The 26,484-nt window shown below is 38.0% G+C and overlaps 1 protein-coding gene across 1 annotated transcript in view; it reads right to left on the bottom strand.

Annotated features, from left to right (window-relative positions):
• Positions 1–26,484, bottom strand: part of Eea1 (early endosome antigen 1) — a 144,688-nt gene that overhangs the window by 99,173 nt on the left and 19,031 nt on the right. The window contains exon 2 of the mRNA XM_008823837.3: positions 6,669–6,761. Coding sequence (XP_008822059.1) covers positions 6,669–6,761 — 93 coding nt within the window. The remainder of the gene's footprint in view (positions 1–6,668; positions 6,762–26,484) is intronic.

Raw genomic sequence — 26,484 nt, 5'->3', positions numbered from 1 at the left:
TCATGTTTATAATTGTTCTTTTGAGTTCTATGTCCTGCATTATCTCCAGGGATTCTCGGTGTACTCCTCTAGAGTACTATTGGTATTTGGTGGCAATATGTTATTTTGGTTTTTCATGTTATTATTTTTTCTCTGTCATTTTGACATGTGAATTTCTTTTGTAGTTTCTGATTCTTGTGTGAGACTCAAGCCTTCAAGTTTAGCTCTGCTTCTTTTTGTGAACTTTATGTGTCTTTGTGGTTTACTTTTGGGGCATGAAAAGCTGGTTCCTCTAAGCTTCCGGTTCTCTCTTTTGATTTTATATTGGAGTGGCCAGATTGCTTTTGTCTTCAGGAGTTCCCACAGGGGCCCAAGTCAGATGAGGATCAGATGCTCTCAGGCTTTCTCCTAAGAAATAGGAGATAGATTTCTAGGATAGATTTTGGCCTCAGGAATTTGGGGGTTGGACTGGCCTGGGAGCCAGGCCCAGGAAAGATGCTGGTCTAGGGCAGCTGGTGGCTGTGCTACCCAGAGATGCAAAGGAAGATGGGGGTGGGAGGCAGACCCAAGGGCCCCTGGGGACTGCACTGAGGAACTGGGTTGGTCTGTATGCAAAGGGCCAGGAAGAGGAAAGGTCATCCCCAGTGTCCAAGAAAGAGGCTGGCGGGTTGTGCAGACCCAGGAAAGCAAAGGGAGGTGAGGGCGGGGCCAGGCCCAGAGTGCTCCTGGGACCTGAGAAGGAACTGAGTTGCTCTGGATACACAGGATCAGGAAGCAGTGGTGGTTCCCCAGATGTTGGGGAGTCAAGATAAGGAATGGGACAGGACCCAGGCTAGGAGGAGAGACCAGCCGGGGAGATGGGAAGGTGAGTGAGGTTGGGGGAGTCAAGGCAGGGAGGGCAGGATAGACTTACCCAGGAGAGAGAGGCCTGAGTGTCAGAGAGAGGCCTGCAGGTCCTGCAGGCCCAGGGAAGCAGAGGGAGGTGAGGGCAGGGCCAGGCCCAGAAGCAGTGCTCCTGGGGGACCTGAGAAGGGAGTGAGTTGCTCTGGATGCACAGGATCAGGAAGAAGCAGTGGTGGTTGCCCAGGTATCTGGGGGACCAAGACAAGAAATGGGACAGGACCCAGGCTAGGAGGAGACCTGCGGGGGAGACTGGAGGGTGAGTAAGGCTGGGGGAGTCAAGGAGTGGAGGGCCCAATCAACTTACCCCAGAGAGAGAGACCTGTAGGCCCAGGGAAGCAGAGGGAGATGAGGGCTGCTTCATTATTTTAGTATCCTATGTAGTTGGTTGTTTGGCTAGAATATTCTTTGGTTTATATTATTATTAGCATTATTTTGCTTTATGCTATACTTTGTCCATCATTATCTAAAATCCATTGTTAGCAAGTCAGATCAAGAAGAAATTACTAGAAATTACTGGTCTTTCCTCTTTTTTGTGGGGGAGGGAGCAGGGTCTTTAGTTTGTCTTTTTCCCTGGAGCCCCAGCTGGCCTGGAACTTGCTATGTAGACCAAGCTGGCTTTCATCACACTGAGATCTGCCTGCCCCTGCCTCCCAAGTGCTAAGACTAAAACGTGTGCTATCACACCTGGCTACAATAGATACCTTTTTGTGATGTAATGTTATTAACAAAAACTTATCTTAATAAAAGTAATTTATTTTTAGTTTTTACCATGTCCCACTAATCTAAGATCCCATCCTTCCCATGTCCATAATCCATAAACAGATGATCCTTCTTTCTTACCTTCCTGAGATAAATAAAACTATTTGAAAATAATTTCTCAAAATTTCCATGCCTAATAACATCTACATTTTAAAATCTGGGTTATTATACTGATCTATAGCTCAAGATTTTTGTCATATGAGAATAGTAAAAGGATGAGAGAATAAAGAAGCTGAGAATGTGATAGGGAAAGTAAATAAAATGAAGAGGGTAAGGAGAAAAAGGTTGTAACTTAGGAATTTTTGTGTAAAAACTAATGTAGATATGGATCCCTGGGACCTAGCTGAATAAATAGGTCACCAATAGTATATCTTAGAAGAGTATATCTTGTCCCTAGTCTTTCTCCCTGCTTCTGGATGCTATGAGGTAATGAGCTTTGCACAACAATGCTCACTCACATGATGCTCTGCCTCAGCACAAGCCCACAATAATGGAGCTAAGCAAACATGAACTGAAACCACTAAAACCATGAGTCAAAATAAATCCTTCCCCTTATGTCACTTAATTTCAGGTATGAGGCCACAGCAATGAAACGCTGTCTAATACAACATTTAAAGCACTTATTATAGTGCCTGGTACAAAAGAAATATCCGAAAATGTGAGTTAATATCACTAACATTCTTCCTTGTATGTTTGCTTGTGTGTATATGTATAGTGTATGTGTGTGTGAGGGTGCATGTGTGTATGTGTGTGTGTGCATGTGTGTGGTGTGTCAGAGTGCGTGTGCCTGTGGGAGGATGTGGATGTATGTATATGCAAGTGCATGTGGAGGTAGAGGACGTTAGGTGTCATTTCTCACACTCTGCTCACCTTTTTTAAAGGACAGGTCTCTCGCTAGTCTAGAACTTGCCAAGCAGACTGTATGGACTGGCCAGTAAACCCTAGGGCTCTACCTGTCTCTACCTTCATAATGCTGGAATTATAAGCACACACCCCTACCATTTTTTTTAAAGTGGGTTCTGATAATCAAACTCGGTTTCTTCTTTTAAATACTTAATCGATCAAATTATCATTCCAACCTCCATTATTCCTTTTGTTAACAGCCCTTAAAAGGAAATTATCCAGGGGCTAACAGCCAGAAACATAAATCACCTTTTTTAACTGATCAAAGAGTTGACTTCCAGATACCCACACTCCCAAGTGCCAGAACTACAGAATAATGCTTCTTTAAATGTTATACATTTTATTGAATGTGAATACATTCAACACATCTTTAGTAAACAAACCCTTGTCTGTTTGCTTTATTTCTGCCACCACAGGTTCAGCATATGTTTCACTCCTATGCATATACATGCATCTGCATCCTCCCACAGACTCCTGCCTGTTCACCCTAAGTTTTCATAGTCAGTAATTCAATCATTTATACAAAAGGCATTTATTGTATGATTACTTTGTTCCAGTTGTTAGGTGGTACTGAAAACACAATGGTAAAAAAAAAAAAAAAAAAAAAAAAATACCCTCAAGAAGCTTACAGTAGGCTTCTTGAAAAAAATTAACAAAAAAATCATTTTATACTCCCACAAAACCAGAAAATTCTATTGGATCTACATTCAGAATATATCCAGATTCTCAGCACCTCTACTGTTATCACTCTGATCCAAGCTACCATCACACTATACATACAGCTCACTGCAATAGTTCCTACACCCTTAATCCACTGTTTATTTTCAACAAAGTAACTAAATATAGTGTATCCTATGACAAGTGTATATCCAATCTTGTCATTCTCCACTCAAAATCCCCCAATGGTTTCTTTATCACACTGAGAGCTAACCACTAAATATGTATAATACTCTATAAGCCTAGTGGGCCTGATTATCTCACTGAGCCAATCTGCCCTCACTCACTGTACTAGAGCTACCCTGGCCTCCTGGCTGCTTTTTACCACGCCAGACATGCTCTTAGCTCAAAGCATCACCTACCCTAGAAATTTACTTGGCCTTTTCCTCACCTTCAGTTCTAAGGCATGTCCTATCCCCAATGAGAGGTGTCTTCACTGATAACTTCATAAAATTACAGCTACCAAAAATACTTTCTATGCCTTCTTGCCTTCTTTCCTGCTCTATTTTTTTCAATAATACTAATGAGCTCTCCTGGCACATTTATAGAATTTGTTTTTTATTGCCTACATAGCATGCACCAGGTCAGCTAGAGGGAAAGAGCGAAACCCTATCTCAAAACAAAACACAATAAGGAAAAAGAAAATTATAAAGCAATATAATGAACATAACAGCCTCAAAAACATTAACAAATGTAATCCAACAAAATATTAAAATAGTGTAATAGCACACCAATTACCAAGCGAGTTTATCCTAAGAATAAAAAGGTACACCAACATTTTTTAAATATCTGTACTTCATCACAGAATAAAGGAGAAAAATCAATCATCATCTCAATATATGTGGAAAAAGCATTCAGTGATATGCAAAATCCATTCAAAGGGGAAGGGAGAGGGGATAGGAGGAAATAGGAAGAGAGAGCAGAAAGGAAGAAGGGGAGGGGAGGGGAGGGCAGGGGAGGAAAAGCTCTCAGAAAACTAGTAAGAGAAAATATACTTGGGCTGACAAAAGGAAAACCTACGGCTACCATCACTCTCAACAGTAAAAGCCTTAGACGTTCTGTTAATCTTCCAAATCCAGGAAGAAAGTAAGGTGCCTGCTCTTCACAATTGTACTTGATATCACAATAATATGTCTGCTACCTTGGCATGTGGTAAAACTAGAAGAGAATAAAATACCTAACTTTCACATTAGGGCAAGGACCCAGGACTAATCCCAGCAATGTAGTCCACTACTTGAAGGCTAGTTACAAAAAGGGCCAAGGAGGAGCTGATGGTGTAGGTTAGTGTCAGAGTGCTTGTTTAGCAGGTGAGAGGTCTTGGATTCAATACCCAGCACTAAAGGGGGGGGTGGCAGCAAAAAGGAAACAAATGAACAACTACAGGTGGAAAGAAAAACAAAGAAGGGTAGTATCACAGAAGAAAGTGGGGAATGAGAAAGAGAGGTTCAAAGAAAGTCAAAAGGAGATGAAGAGAGCAAGTTAGAGACCAGCCTGGACTATATGATGTCTCAAAAGGAGAGACAGAGATAGAAGAGAAAAGAGAAGAGGGGAGAGACAAAGACAAGAGACAGACAGAGACATAGAAAGGACAGTAAAATATGAATCCAAAGATATCATGACCCAAATAATTCAAATGAGTTTTCCCAGTTAAAAGAAAAATTACATGTTGTTCATAAAATTAGATGCTAGGCATTATGGTACATGCCAAGTTAGAAAGGAGGATCACCAGTTTGAGGCCAACCTGAGCTACACAGGGAGACCTTGCCCCTCTTTCCCCCCAAATACATCCAAAACAAAAGAAAAAAAATTGAAATGAAATGTGAGAAACAACAAAACATGCAAATGCCAATCAAAAGAAAGCTAGTGTTATTCCATCCCTGTTAGATACAATGACAATATGTTCTACACACCAAAAATATAAAAGATCTAAAAAGAAGGGCCCTGAAACCACTGACTATCAATAATGTATTAGAGGATTTTGGCTCTGAAGCAAAGTGATAATGCAATACCTGGAAGGAGCATTTTAGGGCAAAAGGTTTTACTTTGTTTTTTCCTTTTCTCTCCCACTCTTACACCCTTCATATGGAGCATATTTGCATAGTGATGGGAATAATTCATGACAGAGGAAAAAACTAAACTGGCAGACTAGAATGAGCCAGAATGAGTTACAGATAACCAGAGAAAAGATTCAAATCTGACAAAGGGATATGACTTCTGTGCACGAATGAATGTAGGAAGAGAGAGAAGGAAAACCTACTTTGGGTGATAAAACTGAGGACATTCATACGACAGTTCCTATTTTCTCAGTGTTACAGAACCCCAAGGTTAGTAGGGCAGGAGACAAGGTGAGGATAAAAACAGTGCAAAGAATCTCAGAAAGTAGGAAAATGACCCAACCAACTAAGAAAACAGCAGTGCCATCTGGCACTGCTCAGTATCAATGCTCACTGGAACTGCTGCTGTTGCTGCTCACAGTTGGAGTTTTCTCCTTTTTTTCTTGACTAAGGTGAACAATTACTACTAGATTCTTTTCCTGGTTCACAAATGAACATTTTGATCTAATCGTATCATGAGCACAGTTTGGAACATTTGTCCTAAAATCATTTCCTGTGTGGAGATGTGTTCAGAAGGTACATCAATTGTCCAGTAGGGGTGAGACTCTGGGTTCTATCTCCAATACTGTAAAAAATTTTTAAAATATCTTTAATTTTGTTCTTAATAAAATTTAACTGGCATTTCAGCATAAAGAAGACTGTGTAGGGGACATAACCGGGCCCAAAAGGGGCAACTGATGAAACTGTGAGAACGAAAGTACAGAAGAGTAATTGTGTTGTCTCTGGGTAGGATATTACAGCGATGTTTATGTTCTTCTCTCCTTACCTCCTTTTTCTATAAGAAACACATATCACATGCTTCTTAAAAATAAAAATAGTACTACACCCTAAAAGGCTATTTTTTCATTGAAATTTTTGTTTATTTACATTTCCCACTAGTTTTAAATAAGCTATCAAAGATAAAATAAAACTCCTAAGTCATAAACAAAGTACTACATAAGCTTTAGATAACTAATATTTCATTAACATAGTAGTTCATGACACTACACATATATAAGTAGATATATGAATTAACTGTAAGTTCTGCACAAACAAAATATTCCTCATTGAGATGACAACATAAGACACAAATTAAGTATATTATTTTTCAATCTTAATATACAGTTTCTCAATCTTACATCTAAAAATTGATGTATCTGTATAAATATGACCTAAAAATATGATTTTCTAATATGTAACTATGACTTATGAGAACTTCCCCTACCGATATAATTTAAGTCTCAATCACTTCCATAAATATTTCTTAACATTCCCTTAAATAGTGAGTTTTATTCTTAAATCATTATTTTATACCTCTGAAGAGCTTTCATTATTAACATCCACTGTGTTTATAGGTGTTGCTGATGAATCTAAATCAGAACCTTGAGAGCCAACTCTCCCAGGAGTCTGAAACACAGAAAGCAGAAAAAAAAAATAAATGCAAATATTAATATATTCATATACCATTTAATGTTATAAACAATGTCACATAAGGAAAGGTGCTGTCTTCACAATAACAGCAAGCAGTACAGTCTTCTTTATGAAGACCGATCTTGATACTATGTGTATCATTTTCAGTTTTTATTCCTTTTTTTGGTATTTTTGACACAGGGTCTCCCTGTAGCCTCAGGTAGCCTGGAATTCGCTATGTAGACCAGGATAGTCTCGAACTCAGAGATCCATCTGCATCTGCCTCCCAAGTCCTAAGATTAAAGGCATGCACCACCACATTCGGCTTTTTATTCCGCTTAAATGAAGTTTTTAAAAAAATATTTATTATTTTTATTTTATGTGTATGCGTGTATTGCCTATGTAGGTAAGTGCACCTGTGTCATGCAATGCTCGCAGAAGACTGAAGAGGCTGTCAGATCCCCTGGAACTGGAGTTATAGACAGTTGTTAGCTGCCATGTGGGTGCTGAGATTCGAACCTGGGTCTTCTGCAAGAACAGTTAGTGTTCTTAACCTCTGAGCCATCTCTCCAGCCCCAAAGATTTTTAATATAATACTTTATAGTCTAATTCACATTCCTAAAACATCTTACTTCATCACAACACTATCTCTGAAATAGGTAAGGGATTTATCTCTATAGAGAAAACATCTAAAACAGCTAAGTGGCTTGCTTATGACATACTATTAACAACAACAACCAAAAAACCAGAAGCAGAATTAAAACACTGATCTTCTAAGTCCTCTTGCATTGCTCTCTTGACTACATGAACTCAAACTACAATGAACTGAGAAGAGAGAGAAAAAAGAAAACAAAAAACAAAAACACAGGCCCAATTATTTAGCCACCCATTCTATTCATCTAACCATTTCCAGTCTGTCTCTAACCTGCTATGGCACTATCAAACATGAGTTTGGGAGAGTTAAATGTTTTTGCCCCAGCATCAATTTATCCTCTAACATTATTATTCACCAATACCTACATGTCATATTATGTGAATTTGAAATTCAGTAAAACACTGGATAAAAAGAGATTCAAAGCACAAGAGCTAGTTCAATACCTTTACTAAAAAATATGTATGATACATATTAGCATAATTTCCACTTTACTCAAGAGAAGGCACAGAAACTAAGTAACCTGCCAAAGTCACATAACAAATAAATGGAAGAAAGGGTTTTAATTCAAGCCAAGTGGTTCTGAAGCATTCATCAATACTCCTTTGTGTTAGCACTTTTTGAGCAGCAAAACAATACAACAAGAATAAAACTCAGCAGGTAAGGTGTTACATTCTTATAGTCCCAACACTGGGGAGGCTAAGGCAGGAGGATAATGAATTTGAGGCCTGCTTAAGCTATGTAATAAAATCCTGTCTTTAAAATGAGAAAGAAGGGGCTGGAGAGATGTCTCAACAGTTAAGAACACTCACTATTCTTCCAGGGGATCCAGTTTTGATTCCTAGCACCCATATGGCAGCTAACAACCATTCATAACTCCAGTTCCAGGGGCTCTGACACCCTTTTCTGGGGTCTGCAGGCACTGCACAGATGTGGTGTACTTACCTACATGCAGGCAAAACACACATATACATAAAATAAAAGTAACAAAATCAAATAAGAAAGAAAAGTGTGGGACTGGTGAGATGGCTCAGAGGTTAAGAGCACTGGCTACTCTTGCAAAGGACCCAGGTTTGGTTCCCAGCATGTACATGGCAGTTAACAGCCAGTTCCAGGGGATCCAAAGCCCAGACATCTTCCGACCCCCATGGGCACTGCAAAACACTGGTACACCTACCTACATGTAGACAATACACTCATATACATAAAATAAAAATAATATTTTTAAAGTATAAATTCTACAACAAACTGTTCCATGCACAAAATTATTTAAAATATTGTATAAAATTATCTTAAGTTTAAATGTGCAATGTGTATATGAAATGTAAATTAATTTCATGATTAGTTTCATCCTCTTCCCCAAGATATTTCATTTACATACATGCAAATATGAAATCTAAAACACTTTCAATCCCAAGCATTTCTAGTAAAAGACATCTCAGAAAGAATTTAAGTTTCTATGCAGCTAACTAAAGAATGACAAGGAACAGGACAAAAGGATGCAGCCACCATTTGTTATAGGCAGAGGGGATAGTAGTATGTCATTCAAGAACAGTAGCTACTATATCCTGAGGCTTACCCAACCAATTGAGTAAAAAGTGGTAGAATTTTGAAAAACTTCAGAAGATGAAAAACACAAAATTAATCTCTGGTCAAAGGTAAAAGAAAAAAAGAGAGGAGCTAAACATAAGAGTGTCCATTTAGTTAACAGTATCAGGGCACACTATCCCAAAATGATGACACTGTATGGCGCCCAGCCTCAGAGAAGTCAGAGAAGCAGGGAAAGTTAAACCCACTGAAAATACATAAATGAAATAAATACACATGAAGGAGGCAGGAGTTGATTCCATGATAGGGTAAAGTTACTGTGCTTTTATGTCCTCTTTAGGCTTGAAGATCTCAGCAGAAAGGCAGATATTTCTTTGATAGAACTCAACTAGTAAAAACAATGACAGAGAAAACCATAAAATTAAACACATCCACATTTACTTCCTTTTGCTACAGTTTTTGGCAAAGTTATATTTTTTGTCCAGACATTCAGCAGGCCAGGTCTCAGAACCTAAGTATCATTTTCTGACCTCAGTTTGGTGGGTGTTCTTTCTACTGGGAGACTATTCCTGAGAAAGTCTGGTAGATATACTTGACCAAAGTGAAGTGGTGCTGATGGTGTCACTTTGGAGAAGAGGGCCTAAAACTATGAAAGCCCACAGGGCTGAATCTAATATTCCTGATGCATCACACTGATACTTCATCATGACTGACTCTGTAATCTGTTCTTAGGGAAAAGACAGACTCATCTTCTTGAGGACTGAGTAGGGTCGTGTTTTAAGTTGACAGTCTCCACTCTGCAGAGATAGTAAAGGTGTTGTTCTCGAGAAACTAGGGAGGAGGGCAGTGGACCTGCAACTTGCTCCCTCTCCTTGCTCTTTTTTCTCATTCTTTTCACCCTCATGACCTTCCTGAGAGGCCTATGCTTTTAGGAGAATCAGTCTAGCTTTCTCGTCCTGACTGAGACATCACAGGCTCTTGTGAAACCTCAGCCACATGACTCTCAGGTGACTCTTACAATGGCTCTAATGAAGATTGCAAGCTTCTCTTCAGAGGCTCATTCTTTCATTGATGAAATTTACCCTCTGTCTTGACTATTTGGTGACAGGTTCAAGTCTTCAGTGAAATGTTTGGGGAATGGAGATAGAGATCCCTAGTCTTTGTCGCTGAGGCTTTTTCTTTGTGTGTTTTGAATTTTTTTTAGTTTTATTAGGAAAAGAATGGGGTAAGAATAATTTCTATTAGAAATTTAAAGTGATAAAGAAATAAAATCCTTCAAATTTTATTCTTAAAAAAAAACCTTTGTATAAATTTAAGCATCTTTTACAATAACTAAAAAGTATATAGCACACTCATTTTGTTTAAAGTTTTCTTCAATGGATACAATAAATATACATACACCTCCCATACTGAACCAAAACTCTGTAAGCCCTTGATTGCCAAATGGGAGCATTTGGAGATAGTATAAAAGAAATAAGATGTATGCTTTTATAAGGAGCATACTTTCAAGTAGACTACAAATTGATGGGGGAAAACAAACTAATATACACAAAAAGAGGTAAAAAGCAACTAAGAAAAATGGAATACTAATTAAAGGAAGCTCAAGTACAATTATAATTCTAAGAAAGAAGAGATCAATTGTAGCTTTAGCAATTGAAAAGAAAAATATTCCTTAAAAGTTAAATTAATTAGTCAAATGGCAATCATTTCAACTACATGGGGAGAAAGGCACAAAGGCAGATAGAAAAAAGAATGATGTATTTGAGAAATAAATGAATAAATGTGTCTGACAGAAAGTTATCAGACAGAGAAATGTACAGAGATGCATACACATAACATACCAACACATTAACTGATAATATGGGATGGGGTGAAGGGGTTAAAACAGGCACAGGTAGTACAGGAAAGAAAGCTTGTCCAGAACTCTGATGCAAATAGTACTTAAGAGTTCACGCAGAAATGAGTTGACTCTGTTCCAAACACAGATCAGTAATATTAGGAATTTTTATATATTTTAAAAGGCAAAACTTTCAAAAACAAGAATCCACCTGATCAAAAATAAAACAAGAGCACAGAGTACAAAGGCTTCATGAATCGTAAACAGTTAGCAGCAATCATATTCAATATGAGGAACCAAAAATGTTACACATGTGGTACATAGAAAAAAGTCAGACCCACAGGAATCTCAGCCAAGTGAAAAGGCTACTGCCCTTCATCATGAACAGAAACTTTTTAAAAACACTGTAAATCCCACCGAGCATTGCACTTGGGCTCAAAGTTTGATCAAGATTTTTCAGGACCTGGAGAAAGAGCATTCCAAACAGCACCTTATTTACAAAAGTGAAAACCTTGAAGCCCTATGTTCAAAACAAAGGTTAAAATTAAAAAACAAGTACAATATTTTATAGAAGAATAAAAATGAATGTGATACAATTCTAAATTTATAAAAGGGGTAAAACACAAAGTTTATACATATTATAACTTTATGCAAAAATACAAACAAAAAAATTAAAAAGTAATCATATAACATGATGAGCTTCATGGTAGGGTAATTATAGTTATTTTTCTGTCCCCTGTGTTACTGAAAGGATGAAGTTAAAGGTTAATATGTTTTTATTAACCGTGTTAGTTACTTTTTTCTGTTGCTATGATAAAACATCATGAGAAGGCAGCTTATAAAAGGAAGCATTTACTTTGGCTTAATGGTTTCAGAAGGATATAAGGTCCATCATGATGGGGATGCATGGTAGCAGCAGCAAGCATAGTGGCAGGAGCCAATAGGAGCTAAGAGCTCACTTCTCCAGCAGCAACCATAAAGCAGAGAGAATAAAGGCTATGGCTCCCAAAACCTGCCCACCCCCCATGACAATTCCTCTAACAAGGCTATACAGCTCTTAAAGATTCTATGACCTCGCAAACAGCACCACCAACTGGGGACCAAGTATTCAAATACTTGAGCCTATGGGGGACATTCTCATTCAAACCACCACATTAACCATCTGTCCACCTCCTTCCAAAACTTTGTCAGTGTTATCATACTACTTTTGTAAGTTTTCCCCCCCATGACAATTCCTCTAACAAGGCTATACAGCTCTTAAAGATTCTATGACCTCGCAAACAGCACCACCAACTGGGGACCAAGTATTCAAATACTTGAGCCTATGGGGGACATTCTCATTCAAACCACCACATTAACCATCTGTCCACCTCCTTCCAAAACTTTGTCAGTGTTATCATACTACTTTTGTAAGTTTTCTTTCTTAAAAAAAAAAAATAATAATAATTTTTCCAAAAACTAAGCTTGGTAAAAAGATTCCAATAATTATAGTTACCAAACATTAATGCTGAGTGGCTATAACCAAATAGACTAGCTAAAAGAAAAGCAACTAAAACAAATTATTTCTCTATTTACTATTGGTCTGAGCCAAATGTGTGAGTTTTCCACATCAAGCTTCAATTCTCTGTGCGTGTCAATATCTTGTCCTTCTGTTCAATTAAATTTTGACCCCACAGACTAGGGGATCTCTACCACATAACTTTCCATACCCTTCAAATATCAACAGGAAGGAACAGATCTCCAAATTATCCATACTTCTGTCCAACTTGACTATAAATCAAGGGTTCCCAAAACCAGGCCCTCTGGTTCAATAACTTGATGAAGGACTCAAAAAATCCCAGAGAAGGGGCTAGAGAGATGGCTCAGCAGTTAAGAGCACTGGCTGCTCTTGCAAAGGACCTGGGTTTGGTTCCCAGAATCCACCTGGAAGCTAATAACTATCTGTAACTCGAGTTCCAGGGCATCTGACTCACTCTTCTGGCTTCCACAGTCATTGCACTGGTGCGCCTACATACATGCAGGCAAAACATTCACACATATACAGTAAAAATAAATACATTAAAAAACTAAAGCTCAGAGAAATATTTTACTTATTTTTACCATAAAGGATATAAATGAACAGCCAGATAAAGAGAGATTTAGGGCAAGATCTAGAGGAATCCCAAGCAATGGCACTTTTGTCCCAGTGGAATGTGGGATAAGCCTCCCTCCAACCAGGGGAAGTGTTCAATATTCCAGAAACTCTCCAAACCTCCAAACATAAGGTTGCTGTGGAGGTTCCAATATATAAGCATGATTGATTAAATCACCGCCTTTGGTGGTTAAGTCAGTCTCTAGCCCCTTTCCAATCCTGAGTTCTAACTCTGAAGTATAACTCAAAGTTCCAAATCACTAACCTTTGGTTGGCTCCTCTGGAGACTGAAGCAGAGCATTAAGAATGCTTTCATTTGTTTGGCAATCAACAAGGGGGCCTTGGGGAAGCTCCTTTCTCTAGCCTACCCTTTATATAATATGTAACTGGACAGTGGGCACACTAACCAGTGACAGGAACAGCCCAAAGAAATAATGATCTTTGTTCTTAAAATTTGCAGAATTGAAAAGTATGTCATGACTAGGTGATAAAGATCAGATGTACATCATCTGGTCCACCTGCTAAGAGAAAGCAATTAGCCACACCTATAAACCATCCCTAAACTCCAGCTGAGTTTGTAACAAAAGCCTTACCTTCTTAGGGTGATTTTTCATTAAAGTTGCCCTCCTTATCTCAACACTTCATTTCCACTGTTTCCCACCAGTGGTGGTCCAGTAGCCAGGCCTGGGTTCACTAACACAGTAGGGAAGCATCAAGAATCACCTCATGTCAGGCCTGGTGGTACAAACCTGTAATTCCAGAGGTAAGGCAGGAGGGTATATCAAGTTCAAGGCCTACTTTGTCAACAGAGTAAGTTCAAGGCCAACCTGAGATGTACTGCAAGACCCTATCTCAAAGGAAAAAGAAAATTAAAAGAAAGAAAGAAAAAAAAAGGCCATTGCAGATGTGTCTCAGAGGTAGAGCACTTTGCCTGGCATGTGCAAGGGCTTAGGTTAAACTGCAGTACAAAAAAGAAATCAAAAAAAGCCACCTCATTAGCATGAACTAAAGCAAAGTGGAAAAGGGCTTACTACAGCCGAGAAAAAGAACAAGCTGCTTTCACTCCTCTATTTCTCAGGAAATTCCAAAAGTTTTAAGAGCCCTTGCCCATAAACTAGGACTAAACCCTACCATACATTTCATATTATAAATAATATCACATAGATAACTGAAGTTAGGAAACCAAACATTTATGAAAGTCAAACTAACAGATGTCTGCAACATACAGAATACCCTAGATTGTTAGCAATACACAGATAGATTCATATTATTAGAAACTAAGATAAAGCAGCAACAATCTCTGCAAAACTGCTATCAAAGAAAAAACCAGCACTTTATTGGCCAAAGGTAGGGAGGAAGCTGTTATCATGGCCTATTGTATGTAATACCTTAAAAAGAACTATTATTATGAAAATTTTATTTTATTGTATTGTATTTTACTGTATTTTATGTGTCTGAGTGTTTTGCCAGTATGTATGTAAGCCCACCACAGTCATGCAACACTTGCAGAGACCAGAAGAGGGCATCAGATCACTGGAACTGGGTTACAGATGGTTGCTGGTTGCTATATGGGGGCTGGGACTGAACTCAGGTCCTCTACAAGAGCACCCTGTGCTCCTACTCACTGAGCCATCTCTCCAGCCCCAAAAGGTTTTTTTTTTTTTTTTTAATCTCACGTTTCTAAATAAATAAAGTTATTTATTTCAGAGTGGTTGTTTACGGGATATAATTTAAGTAATCAGCACTGGGGATGTAGCTCAATGGTAAAGCACTTGCATGGCATGTTCAAGGTCCCAGCACTGCCGAATGAATACATATACACACATTATCTACGTGTCAGAGTCATACTAGCACCACTGTGATAAAGTTGTTAGACTCAAAATGGACTCACTGAGATCAATCCTAAAAAAAACAAAATTAAGTTGGGAGATCATGAAAGACGTGTTCTCACACAACTGTCTGGTAGTAACTATCACGAAGATTGCTAGAACCACAGCCTTGCACAAAGTAAAAAGTACCACACACAGAAAAAGTACTTCTGCAGAAACATCTGCCCAGCAACTGTCTGCCCAACCATGGACTGGAACCACCCTGTAGCCAAGAACTCTCACTTCAAAATATCTTGGTAATCAGCAACATTTTTGCGTTTAAAATTTCTCCTTTTTCCCAAAACCTCTTTAAATATGCTTATAGTTTATTATAGTGCATTTATTTCCCTTGTAATGCTATTCTACTCCCAAAGAAATATCAAGATTTTTCAGAGACTCTCTGATTACTGTTTAAGATGGCAGTTATCACAGCTTCCAATCATAACTGAAAAATCTTTACTTAATAACAAAGAGTAACAGAAAGTCAGGCATGGTGGCGTACACCATTATCCCAGCACTCAAGAGGCAGAGGCCAGTGGATCTCTGAGAGTTCAAGGCCAGTCTGGTCTACATAGTGAGTTCCAGACCAGCTGGGGCTACAGGGAGACCTTGTCTCAACACCCCCCCGCAAAGTAACAGAAATAATGCAAACATTTAGTATATAGGTACAAATATTTTATAGATAAATAACAAAACTCAACTATACACTGTTGAGTTACAGCTTCCTAAGTCTATCCTCCAACTCTGCATATGGCTCAACTCTAGAGAAGATCAAGTGGAAGAAAAGCAAACTCTTCGATGGAAAAATTATTCTTCAATAACTTTCACAGTTTAATTACTATAAAAGATAAAGAAGTGCCTACCTAAATATTCTCTACCTTGAAAGCACTAAAACAGACTGAAATGATAACCAGACCAGTGCTTTTCACACAGAAAAATGAGTTAAGCAAAAGCACAGTCTGTCCCACCAAAAGGAACCACACAAACTAGCAAAAGGCAAGTTAATGAAAGATGAACCTCACAGTAAAAGGCAAGTATACTAAAACTAAATTTCCAATTTTGCAAAAAACTCTTTGAAAGATGTATTGTGAGATATTTCTGTGCATAAGCCCAAAATCTAATATACTGAAACTTAAAAGATGAACCTCTAGGGGCTAATTCAGACTTTATCAAAAATCAACCAGCTGTAAATGTGTGGATTTAAATCAGGATCCTCAAGATCCTCAATTCTATCCCACTGATGAATGTGTCTGATTTTATGCCAATACTGTACTGTTTTTGTTATTATAGCGCTGTACTACAATTTGAGATGAAGGATAGTAATGCCTCCAGCAGTTTTGTTTTGTTTGTTTGTTTAGGATTATTTTGGTTATCCTGGTGTGTGTGTGTGTGTGTGTGTGTGTGTGTGTGTGTGTGTGTGTGTCTGTGTGTGTGTGTGTGTGTGTGTCTGTGTTTCCATACAAAATTTGAAACTTTTTTTACGTGAAGAATTGTGTTGAAATTTTAATGGGTACTGCACTGAATTTATAGATTGCTTTTGGTAGGATGGTCAATTTCACGATATTAATTCTCCTGATGCGAGTCTGGGAGGTCTTCCCATCTTCTGGTATCTTCTTCAATTCCTTTCTTAACGTCTTAAAGTTTTTATTGTACAAGTACTTCACTTTCTTAGTTATATTTATTCCAAGATATTTTATAGTTCTTAAGGCTATTGTGAATGGGATCATTTCCAGGATTTCTTTCTTGGTATATTTGTTGGCAGTATATAGGACGACTACTGATTTGGGGTGTTAATTTTATATCCTGCTACTTTGCTGAATATATTTATTAGCTCTAGGGGTTTTTCTGGTGGAGTCTTTGCGGTCTTCTATGTATAACATCGTAACATCTGCAAACAAGGATACTTTGACTTTTTCCTTTCCCAATTTATATCCCCTTTATCTCCATTTCTCTTATTGTTCTAGCTAAGACTTCTAATAATATACTGAACAGGAATGAAGAGAATGGATATTCTTGTCTTGTTCCTGACTTTAATGGGAATGTTTTCAGTTTTTCTCCATCCATATGATGTTGGCTGTGGGCTTGTGGTATAGTACCTTTATGATGTTGAAAAATATCCCCTGTATTCCTAGGTTCTCCATAACTTTCATCATGAATGGATGTTGGATTTTGTCAAAAGCTTTTCTGCATCTAATGAGATGATCATGTGATTTGTCTTGAGTCTGTTTATGAGGTGGATTACAATTATTGATTTACATATGTTGAATCATCCCTGCATTCCTGGGATGAAGTCAATTTGATCATGGTGGATAATCTTTTTGATGTGTTCTTGCATTTGTGCATTTATTGGGAATTTTTGCATTTATGTTTATCAGAGAAATTGGTCAATAATTTCCTTTTTATATTAGGTCTTTGCCTGGTTTGGGTATTAGAGTAATACTGGCTTCATAACAAGGATTTGGGATTGTTCCTTCATTTTCTATTTTATGGAAAAATGTGAGGAATATTGGTATTAGTTCTTCTTTGAAGGTTTGGTAAATTTCTCTGCTGTATCCATCTGGTCCTGGGCTCTTTTTTTTTGGGGGTTTTTTTTTTTTTTTTTTTTTTTTTTTTGGTATTTTTGATACAGCATCTCCCTGTAGCCCCAGATGACCTAAAACTTACTATGTAGACCAGGCTGACCTGGAACTCACAGAGATCTGTCTGCCTCTGCCTCCTGAGTGCTATAATTGGGAGACTTTTAATTACTACATCTATCTCATTCATTGACTGTTATGGGTATGTTTAAATTATTTATGTCAGGCAGGGCTTGGGGGTGCATACCTTTAATCCCAGCACTTGGGAGGCAGAGGCAGGTGGATCTCTGTGAGTTCAAGGCCAGTCTGGTCTACATAGTGAGTTCCAGGACAGCTCAGGCTACAGGGAGACCCTGTCTCAAAAAAACCAAAAAAAAAAAAAAAAAAATTTATGTCATTTTGATTTAACTTTGGCAGGCCATACATATCTAGAAATTCACCCATTTCTTTTACATTTTCTAGTTTATGTGGAATGCAAAATTTTTTAAATATTTCATCTATTATTTTTATTTTATGTGTATCAGTGTATTGCCTGCAAGTATGTAAGTGTACCTGTGCCATGCAATGCCTGCAGAAGTCAGAAGAAGGCATCAGATCCCCTGGAACTAGTGTTACAGACAGTTGTTAGCTGCCATCATGTGGGTGCTGGGAATTCAACCTGGGTCCTCTGCAAGAACAGCCAAGGCTCTTAACTGCTGAGCCATCTCTCTAGTCCCCAGAATATAGATTTTTTTTTTAAGTAGTTCCTTACAGATTTCTGAATTTCCCAGTGTCTGTCTAATGTTTCCCTTATCTCTGATTTGGTCATCTGAGTCCTCTCTTTCTTTTGGTTAATTTGGCTAAAGGTTTGCCAATCCTGTTATTTTTTTCAAAGAACTTATTCTATGTTTCACTGATTCATCTATGATTTTATTAAAGATATTTTTTATGCCTTTGGCTTAAGTTTCTTCTCCTCCTTCCTCCTTCTTCTATTCCTATGATTCAAAAGTCTGGTCTTTTTACAGTGTCCCAGAGGTCAACACCACCAAGTGGGGAACAAGTGTTCAAACATTTGAGTCTATGAGGGACATTTTTCATACAAACCATGACAAGTATTTTGACACACCAAAGAGAAAAGTAACTACTATAATAACTTAAAAGAAAATTTAGATAGCCTTAGGCTTGACAATGGTTATTTTTTTAGATACAAACCAAAGGCACAATCTATGAAAGAAGGAAAAAGCCAGACATCATTAAACTTAAGTCTTTCTACACTGTAAAAACATACTGATAAGATACTGAAAACAACTAAATTTTAAAATGGGAAAACAACAGATACTTCACCAAAAAAAAAAGAAAGAAAAGAAAAAAGGACAGATAACAAGCCATGGCATACAAAAAAATGTTTTATATCTACCATTATACACCTGCTAGAATGGTCAAAGCTAGAACAATGACACCACCAAATGCTGACAAGAACAAGGAGCAAAAGAAACAAGAATTCACTTCTGGGAGAAATGTAAAACAGTACAACCACCTTGGAAGACAGTTTGACAGTTTCCTACAAAACTAAACACACTCTTAACCATAAGATCCAGCAAGTGTACTCCTTGGTATTTACCTAAATGATTTAAAAACTGTTCACTACATTAAAATACAGATGTCCGCAGCAGCTTTATTAAAAACTTCCAAAACTTAGGATGAACTACAATGCCCTTCAGTAATGTGATACATTCATAGTAAGGTATTAGTCACTACTTTTAAGATGAGCTATCAATACATGAGAAGACACAGAGAAACAAATGTATATTATCAAGTTTAAGAAGTCAATTGAAAAGACTCTATACTGTATTACTCTAGCTATATGACACCCTGGAAAAAGCCAAACGACAGAGAAAGTGAAAAGATCAGCATTTGCTAACACTTATGAGAAAGGAAAGTGACTAAGCAGAGCACACAGGATTTGGGGGGAAGTAAAACTGTCTGCAGAAATATGATAGCTATACAGCACCGTAAATTTGTCCACAGAATCTACAGCGCGAAGAATGAACTCTAATGTAAATAATAGACTGTAGATGATGATAATGTGTCAATGAAGTTTCATCAGTTTTAACAAAAGTACCAGTATTCGTGGAGAATGTTGATAATAAGGAGGCAAAGCACTTGGGAGGAAGGGTATATATGAGAAATCTCTGTACCTTCTGCCCAGTTTCATCGTGAACTTTTATAAAAATACTCTTTAAGCCAGGCATGGTGGCACGTGCCTTAATCCCAGCACTCAGGAGGCAGAGGCAGGCAGATCTCTGTGAGTTCAAGGCCAGCCTGGTCTACATAGTGAGTTCCAGGGCAGCTTGGGGCTACAGGGAGACCCTATCTCAAAAAAGACCAAAAAAAAAAATACTCTTTAAAAAATAGTCTATTTTAAAAATTCATGCGTTCTCCTAAAGATAGAAAAAGAAGACAAGTGATCAACACTAATAGCTAGTATACCAGTTCTTATCCAAAAATAATTAAAGGAAATGAATCAAGTACTCATTCTACCTTCCCAGAATACAGTAGATGTTGAAAACTTGTTTTGATACACTGGATATTCCAGGTTCGCCTCAAACTCATGACACCCTTGCCTCGGCTTCCCAAGTGCTGCAAACTTCCTTACAAAAAACTTTCAGTTGATATATATGGAATGAAACCATTATGCAAATGCTGTTGATAACAGTCTTTCTGACTCTAATGACATAAAACCATCTCTGATTCTCTCACTTCAGATAAGAAATATTTCCATTCTTTAAATTCTACTAAGCACCCTTATACTTCTCTGTAGATTTAGTTATAATACAAAGCAGAAAGTAATGTTAGTGGTAAATTTTTTGTGACTATCAATGGATCTCACCTATGTTTTAATCCCCTTGTAATTTTCTTATAGCCCCTTGTAATTCTCTCACATCAACTGTACGCTGTTCATACAGTCAGTTTACTTTAGTTGACAGAACAGTCAATGAACATAAAAAGACTTCAACAGTATATTCAGGGGCTGTATTAGGGCTCAATGGTTATCTTATGTGAGGCCCTAGGTTCATCTCCAGTAACAGTGTTAGGGGTGTGGGTGGGTGGGTGGGTGAGTGACCCTCACCCCTATACACAGCTTGCTGACAGAAAGAAGTCTCAAGTCCCAAGGGCAAAGGAGTCACAGAAAGGAGACTGCTGATAGCTGGTAGTACAGCAGCAGCAGCAGCCACAAAAAGACCCCTCCTGTCTCCCCAGAGAAATCCTCCTGCTAAAATAAGTCAGGAAGCAGCAGAAAGCCTGCAAAGATCACATTAGCAACCAAGAATAGAAGGAAACTTTCTTACAAGTTCTCTACTTCTGCAGGCATAAACCAGAGCACCTGATAATGAACTTTTATCAATTATAAGACCCCTCAGGATTTGTCACCTTCCCTACCAGGTTTGACAGCTCTTCTCTAACTGGTCTTATTTTCCACATTTGCATACCTGCATTCAGCCAATCAGGGCCCACTATCACCCTAACACCTCTATAAATTTGGAGTTTAGGGAGCTGCAGAGCCAGAATAGCTGCAGGCACCTACAGAGAAAGAGAAGGAAGACAAGAGCTGGGTTTTCTGCTGCAGCCAAGTGCCCTGCCTTAGAGGCTACTCCTCTCTTCAGAGGAAGAAGCCGGAAGACTTCAGGGTCAGGCTCAACCAACTTGTTCATTAGAGAGGGAAGACTGCATTCAAGACTCACTGGGGACAGACTTATCAGAGGTTTCCTGTACCTGACGCTTCTGCCCTGAGCAGGGAGCATGCTCAAGCAAGTCTCCAGGACTCAACCAATGGCTACAAGCAGAAAGACTCATTCCTAACTCAGTCTCCAAATCTCAGCACTCTGCTGGGCTGCAGAAGGAAATTTGTCCCTGCAACTGCTTCCAACCTCCAAGACCTAGTGCTCCAAAGACCTGCAATTCCAGTTTTCAGGACCTGCTGCTCCTGCTACTTCTACTGGTGACCTGCAGACTTGATCCACATGAGACTGTTCTTGGTTCACTCTGGGAAGCCCTCTGAGAGCTTTAAAGCTGTAATGTTACTCAAAGTTGTAGTGGCTCTGGGCTGGCATCCCAAAGCTACTCAGAAACCACACCTGTTTCATTTGGATACTACATGGTAATCTCTTTAAAATTTTATCCTGCTTAAAGGTTGTTAATCCCAAATTGACAATAAAGTACCACTGGTGTATACTCAGTCCACTCCATTCTTGCAGGAAGATGGGACAAGAATCAGTTGGAAGCATAAATGGTTTCCACTAGCCACTTCACCATGAGGAGTGAGAAGGGTACTTTGACACGAAGATTTGTCTTGTTGCTGGAAACTTATGCTACCCCATCAATCCAGGCTAATTTTGGACACATATGGCCCAAGAGCTATAACCAGCAATGTGACTGAAGCTATCATAGACCATCCCATCCCAACTGGGCTACCAGAAGACTGCATCTGTATAAACAACTCTGGGATATACATTAAAGTACCATTTTGATAAATCCACCCCCAATAAATGGCCCACAGAATTAGGAGCAAACAGAATGGTTCCTGTTTAAACTAAAGTACAGGGCACTTAATTACACAGCAAGAGATACAATTACAAGCAATGTTGCTATATCTTTTCTGTAAAAAGAAGCTCTTTTTTATGAGAGATGAAAATTATATTGATGTGGCAATTATAAGAAGCCTATAAATACACTGGGGTGGGCAATAATGGAAGAGAAGCACTTCTTTCGATGTTTCCTATCTCTCCTGCTGACCACTCCAAAGGGAAAAGTCTCACCTTTCCCCAGTCTCCTCTGAACACTCCCATGGGGCCCCTCTCTGGGCACTTCTGTCACTGCTCTTCTCTTTCTTATCAACTGACCACCACCCTCTCCTGGGCTAAAAGAAGCTCTTTTTAAGAAGGGAAGTCCCCAAATAAGAGTGAAGAAACATGCACTCAGATTCCCCAGTAGGGGCATAGGAACTGTTTCTAGCTAACATTAGCTGGCACATAATAGCTTTCATACATTAAAAAAGGATTAATGGAGCTGGTGAGATGGCACAGACAGTAAAGGCATTTGTTCCCAAGCCTGATGACCTGAGTTCAATTCCCACAACCTATGTGGTGGGGTGGAAGAAGAGAACCAACTCTTACAAGTTTTCCTCTGACTTCCCCACACACGCCATGGCACACATGCATAGGTACACACATACATACATGCATATATACATACATAAAATAATTAAATAGTTTAAAAAGGATGAATAGCCTGCTCCAGGACTGACTGAATTCTGGTTTCCATAATTTCATTTTAATTTTCAAGTTAAAAAACTAGAAGGTTAAATGACCATCTCATCTTGGGGATACTTAAGCAAAGATATTTTTATCCTTTTTTTCCTTAAATAAAATCAAAATGCAATTACTGGGCAAGGGATATTAGAAGTCAGCACTTTCAAACACTATATTGGTGAGTGTGCAACCAAGGACCAAAAATTACATACTCTGAGTCCTGCCAATCAGTTACTCAATGACAAACTTAAATATTCACATATGAACAAAAATGTTATTTGCAACATGTTTGTTGTTTAGAATCAGAAAAAATGGAAATAAATTAAGTATTAATAGAAGAGTTAAATAAGTTTTGATAATCTATACAATAAAATATAGTCATTATTAAAATAAAACAGTGCAAAAGTACTGATTTTCAATTATCTTCAAACAAATGGTAAAAATTAAAAACTCATTAAAATACCATGTTTGTATAACATTAATGAATATTAACAATAAAAATTTTGAAAGAATACATAAGATATTAGCAGTGCTTATTGAGGAAGGGTCTTGCACTTTCCTAGCTTTCAGTAGTAAATATCATACAAATTCCTCTTAAGTCTATTTTTGCTCTAAATTCCCTCCCCCTTAAAAACTAATATTCTTCGTGCTAATCGGCATTATATTCCTAACACCTTTAAACTTGTTTCATAATTAATCTTGGCAACTTACTTCTTGTAAACACTCCTTGTCATCTCCTTCTTCCTAAAATTAAGTATATCCTGATCAATATCAAATCTTAAAGTAGAAGTCTTACTCAGATTTCTACAATAATATGACCTTGATCTAGAAATCTTAACAGTACCATAACTCCATAGACATTTTTAAATTCATTTAAAAAGATGCAGTGTACACATCTTTACAAATACGCTACTTTTAACACTAACTCATCTCCATCAGCTTTTATTTAAAAACAATTTCTACATTTAAACTGTAGCAACTATACCTAACTAGTCACCTACAACTTTATTAATCTAATGTAGCCACCAACACTGTTAAATTATTAATTTCAAATTGAATGTAATCCCTATTCAATTGGGCTCTCAACAGTGGCCTTGAATGTAATCCCTATTCAATTTGCCTCTCAATATTGGCCTTGAGAGAGTACCTGAAACCAGCCTCCACATGGCAGTGAGCCTCCCAGGTCTCTCCAAGCACATCACCCTACCTTAGGCCATCTGCAACCCCTCCCACTGCCGCAGAACTAGGTCTCTACCTGCAAGTCTCCAAAACTGTGCTGTGCCTATTGGCTAGTAGGGGACAAGACCTTAGGAGGAGCATGAGAATATCTGATTCATGCCTGACGTGGGCCTCTGTAAGAGGTCCTAAGCAGTTGGACTAGAGCCATTTAGTCCCTACAATATAAAATCAAAAGAGAGACTCTGAAGCCTAGACTAACAAGCTTTTCATACCCAATCAGAAAACAATCAAGGATCATCTATAATACAAACAGAATCAGACTTCAACTCAAAAAAGGAAGGCTTGAATTTTATATCAGAATCACAAACAACAAAAGAAATCCACACGCCAAAATTACAAGGAGAAAGCAATAATAAAAAGCAAAAAATATGTCCCCACCAAACACCACCAGTCCTATAGAACAATTCTACAATGAGAAGCCCCTAGAGATAACCCAGGACACAGAATTAAAAGAACAATCAGGGCTGGAGAGATGGCTCAGTAGTTAGGAACACTGGTTGTTCTTGGAGAAGATCTGGGTTCGAATCCCAGCACCTATATGACAACTAACTGTCCATAACTCCAGTCCCAAAGGATCCGACAGCCTCTTCTGACTTCCATGGGCATTGTACAACACGGGTACACTTACCTACATGCAGGCAATATGCACATACACATAAAATAAAAATAATTTTTTTTAAAAAGATCGTAAACATGATCAAATAAGTCCACAAATTTAAAGAATACACAAACAAATCAAAGAACTAAAAGAGGTTAACTCTAAATTTCTGACTGAATTTTCAAGAGATAGAAATATTGAAAACAGGGCTGGAGAGATGGCTCAGTGGTTAAGAACACTGATTGTTCTTACAGAAGACCCGTGTTCGAATCCCAGCACCCACATGGCAGCTAAAAACTGTCTGTAACTCCAGCTCCAGGGGATCCAATAGCGTTTTCTGTCTTCCACAGGCACTCCACGACACCAGTGCACTTACCTACATGCAAGCAATACACTCATACACACAAAATAAAAATAATAATAAATAAAATATTTAAAGAAAGAAATAAGCCTCACCAATAAAATGAATGAAATGGAAAACAGAGTATCAAGACTGGATGATAAAATTCAAGCAAAGATTATGAAAATTTTAAACATCACAGGAATGGAATAAGCAGGAAATGTGGGACATCATGAAAATACCAAACTTATGCCTCATAGACATTGAGGAAGGAGGCAATCTTGGGATAATGGTACTGACTAGATCTTCAAAGGATTATAGAAGAAAATTTCCCCAAATTAAGGAATAACATGCCCATACAAAAATAAGAAGCACATTGAAATAAGATCAGAAGAGAAACTCCCCACAGCATATCACAGCAAAAACACTAAGTGTATAGAACAAAGAAGAGAGACTACTGAAAGCTGCAAAAGAAAAGCAACACATAACATATAAAGGAAAATGGATCAGAACCACAGCTAACTTTTCAATACAAATATGAAAGTCAAAAGAGCCTGGATCAAAGTACTCCCAGTTCTAAATGACCATAGATACCAACCCAGAATACTTTACCCAGCAAAATATAGTTGAAGGGGAAAGAAAAATATTTCAAGACATGAAACGGCTGAAAGAATTCATGTCCAGCAAACCACCCCTTCAGAGAATTCTTGAAGAAATACAAAGAGCTGAAGAAAGGAATGATTATACCCAAGGGGCAACAGAAAGAAACTAAATGAAGATATAATACAAAGTCAGACCAAGATTGCAAACAGAAATTAAAAGGACAGGAACCAATACATATCTTTCAAAAATAACTTTAAATAATCAGTGGAGTGAACTCCCTATTCAAGACACAAGCCAGTTGAATGGCTTAAGAAACAAAACCCATCCTTTTGTTGTCTGCAAGAAACCCATCTCACATTCAAGGACAGGCACTACCTTAAGGTGAAAAAAAAAAACGGAAAAAAAAAATATTCCAAGTAAGTGACACTAAGAAACAAGCAGGTGTTGAAATTCTAGTATCTGACAAAAAGACTTCAAACTAAAACTAATCAGAAGAGATAAAGAGGGCCACTTCATTCTAATCAAAGGAACAATTAACCAAGAGGATATTACAGTCATGAACATATATGCACTAAACTCTGATGGCATCCAACTTCATAAAAACAGCATTACAGGACTTCAAAACAGAGATTAAACTCAACTCAGCAATAGTAGCAGACTTCCATACCCCACTGTCTCCATTAGATAGGTGAACCACACGAAGAATAAACAGAGAGACATCTGAATTAAATGATACCATACATCAAATGAACCTAACAGCTAACTACCAAATATTCTACCCAAGCATCAAAGAATCAGAACCCCATGGAACAGTCTCCAAAACTGATTACCTACTGGGTCACAAAACAAACCTCAACAAATACAAAAAAAGAAATAATTCCATGCAGTCTATCAGACCACAATGCAATAAAACTTAAAATCTACACTGAAAGAAGCCCTTTGGAACTCAAGGGAGAGTAAACAACATACTCCTGAATGATGAATAAGTCAAAGAAGAAATTAAGAAAGAAATAAACGTATTCTTGGAATTAAATAAGGAT

The sequence above is a fragment of the Nannospalax galili genome, unplaced genomic scaffold (genome assembly GCF_000622305.1).
Source record: "Nannospalax galili isolate Female #2095 unplaced genomic scaffold, S.galili_v1.0 scaffold191, whole genome shotgun sequence".
In the NCBI taxonomy this organism is placed as follows: Eukaryota; Metazoa; Chordata; class Mammalia; order Rodentia; family Spalacidae; genus Nannospalax; species Nannospalax galili.
This window is presented reverse-complemented; position numbering and strand designations above follow the sequence as displayed.